Genomic DNA, 10,846 nt, shown 5'->3' on the forward strand with positions numbered 1-10,846 from the left:
CCCTGTTATTCCACATGTCGCCATGTTGATGGTACATAAAGCCTCATCTAGTTTACAACTTGCACGTTAAGTATTGTAGTTAGCCCTATTCAGAGCTTTTCCTGACATTTATATCATCCATATAAAGAGGATAGCTTCATTATTATTACTTAAATTAGGATCCCAGTCCACTTGCCAAGAGTTCCTTAGGTAGGGTTACCATATTTCAGGTTCCCACAAAGAGGACACTGCTGGAGGGGGAAAGAGCTGGGGGGGGGTGGAGAAGAAGAGGGGGATCTGGAACGGGTACAGTTGGGGGTGCTGGAGGGTACCTGTGGTGGGGCTATTCACTGGAGGTGGGGGGCAGTGATGCTCCCTGTCATGGTGGCAGGGCAGCTGGCGCAAGCCCAGGATGCGGCAATGTCTGTCAGTCAGCACCTCCCTGCGGTAACCCCTCCCCAGGACTGGGACCTGCGTGGGCGGGCAGGGCAGAGACCAATCAGCTGTGGATGCAGGGGAGGGACTAATTGGGAAGTGGACCAATCTGAGCTCTTTCCAAGCTGCAGCTTGCCTGCTCTGCAAAAGCCCCAAACATTTCCTGTTGTTTGAAAAATCCACCCAGACAGAGAAAGGAAACTCAAAAAAGAGGCTATGTCCTGGAAAACCTGGACATATGGTAACCCTATACTTAGGGCATATCTACACTATGGGCACTACAGTGGCCACAGCAATGGTGCTGCAATTATGACATTGTAGTACCATGATGTAGATACTTCCTATGTTGACAGAAGGTATTTTTCCGTCAATGTAGGTAATCCCCCTCCCCAAGCAGCGGTAGCTAGGTCAGCAGAAGATTTCTTCCATCAGTCTAGCCATGTCTACACCAGGGGCTAGGTGGCTTAAGTATGATGCTCACACCCCTGAGTGTGAAAAATTCACAACAGAGTAATGTAGCTAGGTCCATCTAAATTTTAAGTGTAGAGCAAGATGTAGATGGATGAAGAGGGTTGTAAGACTTTTTAACAAGGAGACCATAAGTTTTCAAATGTCACTTTTGAAGTGCAATCAGCCTCCATGAATGGAAAATTTCTGTGTGCAGCGTTGTTGTAGCCGTGTTGGTCCCAGGATATTAGAGACATGAGGTGGGTGAGGAATATGCTTCTCTCACCAACAGAAGTTGGTCCAATAATGGAAAACTGCTGTAATTCACATATCCTTAAGGGGTCTTGACTCTTCCTGCAGGCAGGCACTGGATTGCTGCCTCTATAAGAAGCATTCATTTCACTGCCATTCATATGAAAATAGTGGAAAATCTTGCCCTAAAGGTAACCAACCCCTGCAGTTTTGCCTATCTATCACAGGGATCACTTGTCTGGGAAGACAAAGCAGTTGTTAATTGTCAGATGCCCAATCTTACACCTTCGGTGAAGACAGTAAACCATCAGAACAATCAATAATTGACAGAAGTCAGCTAGCTAATATAATATAACTTCTTCCAAGGAAAAGGCAAAATTACCTATGCAGTACAAATGTCTTATTCTTTGTGTCTATCTAATTGAGGCATATGTTGTCCTCCTTATTATATTTGATAACCATTTATTAATTAGATAACATTTCTTATAAGGCTTATTAGCTATTCTGAATGGTATTGGATGTGAAATATAATGTGTAATGAAGTATGATGGTGATGTTTTTGTGGCCATATTTATGTTTTTAGAATTATGTTGTGCATATTGCATAAGCCCTCTGAGTGTATTTCCAACACTTAACAAAGTTAAAATCAGCATTAGCTCCAGACTATCCTCACATTAAATACCAATATAAACCTCCAGAATAATATCAACATACACAATACCAGCATGGGAAGCAAACAAAAGGCTTTTCAGTCATTCCAATGCAAACTTTTTGTGTTCATTTCTGAGAGATTTGTAACTTGGAAAAAACTATTTGTTCTAGATGAAACTGGAAATTAAATCTGGGTCTCCTGTGAAAGCTGTGGATGAAAACATTTTTTTGTTTTGCTTGTTTTCCATCAGATTTTCTCTAAAAATGTTCAGGTTTTAATTGAAAAATCAAAACCCTGAAAACTGATTTTTGTTTGTTTTGATGACTGAATTTTTTGATGACAGCCCAAATATCTTTGATGAAAATGGAAAATTTTCAGCCAACATTTTTGCTTATTTGAAAAGCCATTTTTGTTTGAAAAACATTTAGTTGGAAAATTTTCAACTCGCTTTACTTGAGGCACAAATGCAATGACCCAACTACTGCTTCCCTTAATCAACTAATTCATTCCATTGTTATCTTCAGATTAGATTGTTGTAAATGCACTCTAACTGAGGCAACATATAGGGGGTGTGTATGCTGCAGTCTGAGGTGTGATTGCAGCACATGTAGACATACCTAAGCGAGGTTTAATCTAGTTAGTATGGGTACCAATAGCAGTGAAACTATGGCAGCATTGGCTGTAAAAGCCCACCTGGGACCCTGGGTAGTTACATGGGTGGCTGTCCCATTCTAAATCCTATGGTGTTGCAGCTTCATTGCTATTGGTACTTGTGCTACCTAGATTAAAGATAGTTAGGGTATGTCTACATTCGCTGCAATCATACCTGTGATGGCAGTCTAAACATACCAATGTGGTGGCCCACTTGTTAAGCAGAGTATCTAGCTACAAGCATATTCCACCATAGCTCCATGATCTGCACTGCCTGCCTGTGGGCTTTTAGGTGGAGTTTAAGGTGTCTTTTTTCCCCCCCACCTATAAAGCCCTATGTGACTTAGCACCATCCTCCATGAAATATTGCCTCTCTCCTTCAGCTATACTTCCACATTTGAGATCTGTGGAGACACTCAAGCTAGACTCATTGTCCTTGGTATAAGGGGGCTGCTGGCAGGGGTTTCTCCATGAGAGGCTCCCTTTTTTATATTATAATTGTAAAAAAACACAGACCACTTAATCAACAGATCACAGTAGATAATGCCATATGGTCGTGCAACACTTCGTGACGTTAAATATATCATGTTTATTAGAAAATCCAGGGCGCAACAAATTGATTTTTATAGACAGAATTTCAGCCTTAAATCAGAACTTAACTCCCTTTGTTTACATCAAACCCTTAACATTGCTTTAATGTAGTTTAGTGTGTCTGAGCTGATTTTATTCTTATCATTTTGTGGTACGGTATGATAGGGATGGAGGTGCAGGAGTACTGTGCTCAATGGCAGCTCATTAGTTCGTACCTGTTATTTTGCCTAAAATGTTACTGTGCTTCTAGTTGCTTTAAATCAGGTCCCTAAGTTGTTGTAGGTGAATATAAACAATGTACGAGGATAGTAGGATGCGCTCCAAACAAGCTTTTAAGAAGTCTTAATATAGGCTGAAGTTCACCGATTAAGGGATGAAACTCTAGTTGTAAGGTGAGTTTCCAGTGGAACATCGGTTAGTCAGGGAGAACAGAATAAGGAAATTCATGATAAATTTAATTCTTCCAGTAAAGTATCTTCATTTTAAACAGAGCGTCCTCTGAGTATGCTGAAAAGGATGACCAAATTTCTAAATACCTGTCGTCTTTTTGGTGTTTCTTGTGTATGTACTTGGTGGGAATGTTTTTCCTTTCCAAGGACATTCCCAATTTTGTTATGCCACAATTCCAGAAGAAGTCACGTTTTTCCAATAAGGTACAATACAAGGTCTTACTGCTAACAAAAAAGAAATGAATTTGTCATTCTGTTTAAAATGTAGATCCTTTACTGGAGCATTAAGTAAGCAGTTCAGCAATCTGTAAGAAGTTGGCATTTTGTCATAAAATGAATCTTTCTAATTTGGTGGTTCTGCTGTGGCACAACCACACTCATTGACTGTCTGGCAACTGGGCAGGCAAGTTGCAGGCCCTCATTGCTGACACCATTCAAGGTGAAGTGGGCAGTCAACACCTCTGCAGTTGTAGGACAAAGCTTGACTTATTATAAAGTTATTAAACACTTTTCACAAAACAGTCACTCCATATCTGACTACTCAGTCCTCATCCTCTAAGGAAACCTGCACAACAGCTTCAAAAGATGAGCCTGGGAGTTTACCTTCATAACTACTAAAAAGCATGGACTCAGTAAAGACACTGGATTTATGGCTCATTATAACAGTCTGTAACCCCCTTAACCCTTCATTGTCCTACAACTGCAAATATGTTAACTGGCCATTTCACCTTGAATGTTCTCCTGCAACATGTGTTAACTCCTTATGTAAACAATATATTCCATCTTGTGTTTAAAGCTGTGACACTCTGAGAATCTTTCCCAGGCCTGAAGAAGAGCTCTGTGTAAGCTCAAAAGCTTGTCTCTCACCAACAGAAGTTGGTCCAATAAAATATATTACCTCACCCACCTTGTCACTCTTATATCCTGGGATCAGATAGATAGATACAACACCACAAATATCAAATAGTGATGACTATCAGCTGCAGCTACCATAGTAGCTGCATTCAAATCAGTGACCAAGAGATGAAAAACACTGTATGCCGTTATCCATACTATGGTCTAAGACAGACAGAAATGTGATGAATGAACAGCTTGCTCTCATTCCTACCACTTCCCAAACCAAATGTAAAACAAACTCATTGAATTATACAGTTCTTTTGTGAATGTGGCAGTCTTGCTTTCCCACTCCTTCATCCAGTACCACGCCCCTTTCAAATGCAAAAGCCCTCACACACACATATATCTATAAATTAATATTCTAATCAATCGGTCACTCAAAGAGGGTATTCACTTTTAATTAGCTCTTCCACATAATATGGTATTGAACACAGATCTGAGTCCTATTTCTAGAGACGTTTCCCTTAAAGAAGTAAAGGAAACAATCTGTAAATAGCTTGGTCTTATCCATCACCATGATCTATCTTCATAACGACAGTAAAAATCATGAATTTATGTCAGTCCCCTAGGCACTTCAAGCTACTCAGTCATAGTTTACTTGGGATTAACAAATTATTGTTACTTTCTTAGGCTTGCTGAAATGCCATTTGGGCACATGTCCATGGGAGAAAGATTACATGTTAAGGAAAGGGAAGCTACATTTTTTGCTCACACAGTTTTATAGTGATAATGAAAATTATGAACAATAGATGGATGGAGTTCTTAGAAGGAAATTATCATGATGATTTCAAGCATGGCTGAAAGGTGCTGGGAAAAGTCTAAGTCTTATCTTGCTAACAAAGAAGCAAAAATAACTATTATTAACTTTGGTCATTTGGTACATTTGCCCTTTTCCTCCTTTTACATATTTTATGTTAAGCAGTGACTTTAAAACTTTGGTTTATTTGGAGGCTATTCATGTATGGTATAGGAATAGCAGTATATAAACTGTCCATGAAATTGTGTGTTCCCTCCCCTTTTGTGTGGGGGAAGTGGTGTCTCCTTTCTATAACCTAATCTAAAACCAAAATAGCTTTTTGTTTTCCTGTTATAACAGTCCTGCCTCTGAGTCACCATATGAAACAGAGGTTGGGAAGTATTGAATACTGTAGATCAAGCACTTCCAAACCAGCTTTTGGTTAAGTTTTGTGCATGCTACAAGCAAACTAATGCACACGAGTATCCAGGATACTCAGCCAGTAATTCATGAGAGTCCAAAATATTCTGCTTGGAATGAATCATAACATCATAGATGATAGGGTTGGAGAAGGCCCCTCAGGTCATCCAATCCAACTCCTCTGCATTTTCTATGATAATTCCACTAGAATTTCATCTAATGAATCTTTGAAAACCCCTAATGTAGGTGACTCAGCTACCTCACTAGTCAGTTTATTCCATTGCCTAATTGTCATGACTCTTAAATGTTGTCTCATGTCTAACCTGAATGTTTCTATCTTAACTTATACACCATTATGCCTTGTTTGACCAATTCATGACTGCAGAACACAGTCCTTTCCTCTCCCTTCTGCAATATCACTCAAGGATTTGTAATTCATTTAAAATGGCTTTTTTCCCACTAGTCATATAAATAATTCTATCAAGTATCCTTCAGATGTCTTGTAGCACTTTTAGAGAGACAAGGTGAGTAAGGTAATATCTTGTGAGGTAATATCACCTAGTCTCTCCAATATCATGGGACCGACACAGCTATAACAACACTGCATTCTAGCACTTTTGTCATTTTATTTGCCCTTCTTTGAACTTTCTCTCATGTTTTTCTTTTTATAATGAGGGGCTGAAAACTGCACTCCATATTCTAAGCATGGATTTATTGTTACTACTAATGATATCTCTATAGTCGATGACCACCTTTAAAAACTTTTCAGTTGACAGTGAATTAACATAACTGCGATATTCTGAATACTTGCTTGTATATGAAATATCTAGAGAACGGTGTGAACATTGTGGGGACATTTTCTAGTTGTCAAATGCAAAAAATGGTTTTCAGGACTGTCATTGAGCAGCTGAGGATGGCATCTCTTACATACTATTATATTCAGTTTTGGTAATTGGAACTCCCAGCTTACTCCTTGAAGGTGAAAATCACCAGCACATGGTCTATGCTCCGACTTAAATCACTCCCATGGTTAAGCCCTATTTTGAGGACTTAGTGCTGGTACAGCACAGGGGTGAATTGCATCATTACTGTTTTCTAAGTAAGGGTTTCCCAGTCCGTAGCTATGTAGATTGTTAATCTTTGTAGGTGAGTTAATGTAAATTTATCCATGACAATGTTTGCAGACTGTTTTTGTGGGAGATTGGTGGTCCACGGATGCTTTCTTGGTCTGCAGAATGAAACATTTTGAGAACCATGCAATGGGGGGACTGGGAGGGTGGAAAAAGACTTGATCCAGGTGGGGAATTCTTTCTAAATGAACTGGAGAATCACTGCAGTATTTTAAATCCTACAACATATTTATTTGTGTTTCTGCATAAGCTTGCCAGAGCATGCTGATGATTAACCTCCCTGATATTAATTATCCATTGTACCATAATTTATCATATGCCAATTTAATCAATGTGCATTTTACATGGTTCTTCAGGTTAATTAATACTGCACATAGAAAAGTCTAGGTCATAGCTTGCAAGACTCATTGTTGAAGGGCACATCTTTATACATCATTCCATGAGACGGTTGCACAATTTAATACCAGACATAATTTACACCTCATACATAAATGCACCTCACCCATAATTTACGTATTCCATGATACTTTTAGTCATATAGCATCTAAATTCTTTAAATTTGTATTCGGTGCTGTGTCAAAAAGGTATGTGAAATCAAGATAAATTGTGCCCACTGAATTTCCTTTGTTCTGCAAACCTATAATTATATCAGAAAAGGCTAGCACCTTTGTCTGGGATAATCTACTATATATTTCAGGAATTTACATTGTTTATCATAAGCACTATAATTTATCATGGTCATTTTTAGAAATAACAACATGAAGAAATCAATGTCATGAAAATATAGTTATTGAGACTCTTGGGCGTTACTTTATATCCCAAATAACGATTAATTTTTCATTTTTAGCGCGGAAGCAGTGCACAGAATTAGTCAAGACACAAAAGAAAAAGATGTATTAAGTCATTCAGTCCATCTCCCTGCCAGTAGTCCTGTCCCCTACATTCAGACATTTTCTGGCCTGCATCTTCAAAAGTATCTAATGATTTTGCAGGACTCAAATTCTGGGTGCTGAAATAGAGACCTATTAAAGGAGAAATCCGGCACTTTTTAGGTGTCTTAAGTTGGGCACCCACAATTATTATTCACATTTGAAAACTTAGGCATTTAGGTTTTCTGTCTAGTCTAATTTAAAATGTCCAAATGATTAGTCTTTTGCCTTGGGGAACTATTCTGAAGGCTACAATATCTCACTGTCAGGAATTTTTTTCTGATATTTAGCTAAATGTTCCATTTCTTAATTGCATGCCACTGCTACTACTTATACCCTCCTGTCCCAATATAAATAATTACTCTCTCCATGCTGTTTATGCCCTTCAGATATAGACTATCAAGTTCCATATCCACCCTTTTGTTGTTTCTGAGCTAATCTACTAGATGCATATTTAGCTTCTGTAAGATTGTTCCGAAGCAGTGTTTTCAGTCACCAGGTCATATTTGTTGTTCTTTGAGGGCCTGGTCTAAAGTCCACTGAAGTCCCTGGAGTCTTTCCATTGATTTCAATGGATTTTGGATCAGGCCAATTTTTTGATATCTTTCTGAAGCTGAACACAATATTTCAGATGTGATCAGCGGAGCCATCCATAAACAGTCTGTTAACTCCCTGCTCCATGATGCGATGCCTCTGCAGTTCTAAACTGCATTGGGCTTTTTGGCCTAATATCATGTTGCAAACTTTTGTTTCGTTTGCTGTAATCTATTACCTCAAGGTCTCTTTCAGCTGCTGCGTCTCTATCTCCCAGAAGCATGTGTGTTTCAGATTGTTTATTCCCCAAATGTATTTCAACTTAAATCTGACTTCTTTTTCTGTCCCTCTTGTTAATCTCTCTAGGCTTCGTTGCAGTATTTCTTTCTCCTGTCCAATATCTGCAGCTCATCTTAGTTTTTGATAATCTGCACATATAATTAGCCTGCTTCCTCTTCTAAATCATTAATGAAGGCATTACCTAGGATAGGGCCTAATGCTGATCCCTGTGGGTCCCCAGCATGTGCTACAAGCTTACAGTTTTGAACAAAGGAGCTACCATGCCATAGATGAGCTTTGTAAACCCTGATCAGCTCTCAACATGATATTTTTAATTGTCCTCTTAAACAATAGGCAATTTGGTGAGGGGAAACCTCATAGCTCCTTGAGGAATTAAAGCTCTTGCTGAGAAGCCACAGCTTTGGTCTTTTGTGTCACCATGGTCTTATCCCAGAGCTCTTGCTCTCTGTTTGCCTTTCAGGCATTTCGCAGCTTCAGTCTCCAGGCTCTCAGTAAAGTTTGTTCAACTTCTTGCCCTCACACCCAGCCATTCATTGACATGTCAAAATCCCCTAGTACCAAAAGACATAGCCAACCTACAAAAATGAAACTCTGAGGGCTTGTCTACACACAGAGTTACACCAATTAAATTGAAGGTGTGTAATTTTAAACCAGTTTAGTTAAACAGGTGAAAAAGGTTGTGTGGGCATGGTTATGGAGGCAGTGTGACTTAGTGGACAAAGCAATGCCTGGGTTATGTTCCTGACTCTGCCTCTGGCCTCCTGGGAAAATCATTTAACTTATCTGTGCCTCAGTTTCCCTGTCCATTGCATGGGGTTAGTGATACTGACCTCCTTTGTAAAGTGCTCTGAGATCTATGGATGAAAGGTGCTATATAAGAGCTAGGCATTATTATAATTATTTATTTATTTTATTTTGGCTTGAACCAGGTTTAGTTTGATTTTAAGTTAGAACACAATAAGCTACTTTGAAGCTGAAATAAGAATAAACCCACACCGGTTTGCTCTGGTTTAACTAAACCAGTTTAATTAAACCATGCAAGTTTGTGTTTAGACAGGCTTTAATTTGATTATTCACTCTTCTCTTTTTCCACATTTACTTCAGTCTGGGAATTTTTGACCACTTACTCCCAGATTTCTGATTTCCTTCAGGTTCGCTGTGGTGTGGATTTAGAGCAAATTCAAATTTGACACGCCTCCTGTTGTACTGTTGATGTTTTAAAACAAAAACATCAACAAGGCTTCATAAATGAAACTTCTCCAAGACCAGTAGTTTGCTACATCAGTCTCTCCAAAGTGTCAGCCTTGAATATATATATAGCCATTTAAAAAGATGCATTCTATTAATAAACAAAGTGCCTGATTCTCCACTGCTTTGCAGCTTGTGTAGGCATTTATACCTGGGCAAATTGGGGGTAAAATGCTACCAATTGTAGCATTTTATATCTACTTGACATGTGTGTCCTGTGCCATTTTTTCCTGTGGACAAAGTGGTATACGTTTAAGACTGTATCATATTGCATATGCACAACAGGGCAGAATTAATTTGCACAGGCAACCTTAATTCTGGTATTTCCTAACTTTTGAGTGCTTGCTTTTGCAACTTTAACATTCTTTTAGCATAGAGTTTTTTGTATGCAGCAAATTATTTCCTCTAGTATAACTAAGACTTTTCTAAACTGCGGTGGAATCAACAATGTATTGTGTATGCTTGCCAAGTATAATCCAATTTCTAAGCATCCTCATCTATCTTTCTATCCTTTAGATTTTCCGCAGGGTGCACTAGAGGAAGCAGAAAAGCCATGAAAATCTGAAGAGGATCCTCAGGAGGATTTTTCTTTTACAATGCAGCTGTACCAATCCATGTTACTCTATTCTGAATGGAGCCTTCAGAAGGAGAAGGTCCCACTAATTGTACAAAAAAGTTTATTCACATCAAATTGATTAGATTTCCTTGCCAACTACTTGTCTTAGCATCCATTCGCTGGATAAAGCCTAACCACTTATGAAACTGTTGTAGCAAATGTTTGTTAATCTGCAATATCAGCCCATCATAAAGATCCTGTTCACTGATCAAAGACTATTTACACACATTTAAAAGCAAACTTTGTTTCGTGGTATGTTTTATCTGATTTTTTAGATATTCTGTACTCTCTCTCCCTTTGCGATTACGTTACCATTTTCTCATAATGTCACAGTTTGAACAAAAAATAGCCATTTCCTTTCCTCTTCTGCAGACCAATCACAATTTCCACACAGGTGAATTCACCACAAGAAGAAAGGCAGATTATCCACCAAGGCTTCTCTATCCCCCTCCTCCCTGATTTATACATTTGCTCTCAAGAGATACAGTGTAAAATATGGTTATGTCAAGGGCAAAATGTCTCCTTCCCTTTTCCTGTTACATAAGTCATGTGAATAAAGTTTACATTGTAATTACCCTAA

General features: G+C 38.7%; 1 protein-coding gene across 1 annotated transcript in view; it reads left to right on the plus strand.

The window, feature by feature from the left end:
- Positions 1–10,372, plus strand: part of LOC113409489 (protein PTHB1-like) — a 476,973-nt gene extending 466,601 nt beyond the window's left edge. The window contains exon 23 of the mRNA XM_026663464.2: positions 10,167–10,372. Coding sequence (XP_026519249.1) covers positions 10,167–10,207 — 41 coding nt within the window. The 3' untranslated portion in view covers positions 10,208–10,372. The remainder of the gene's footprint in view (positions 1–10,166) is intronic.
- The last annotated feature ends 474 nt before the right edge of the window (positions 10,373–10,846 follow it).

The sequence above is a fragment of the Terrapene carolina genome, unplaced genomic scaffold (genome assembly GCF_002925995.2).
Source record: "Terrapene carolina triunguis isolate 2854851 unplaced genomic scaffold, T_m_triunguis-2.0 Scaffold33715, whole genome shotgun sequence".
Taxonomy (NCBI): Eukaryota; Metazoa; Chordata; order Testudines; family Emydidae; genus Terrapene; species Terrapene triunguis.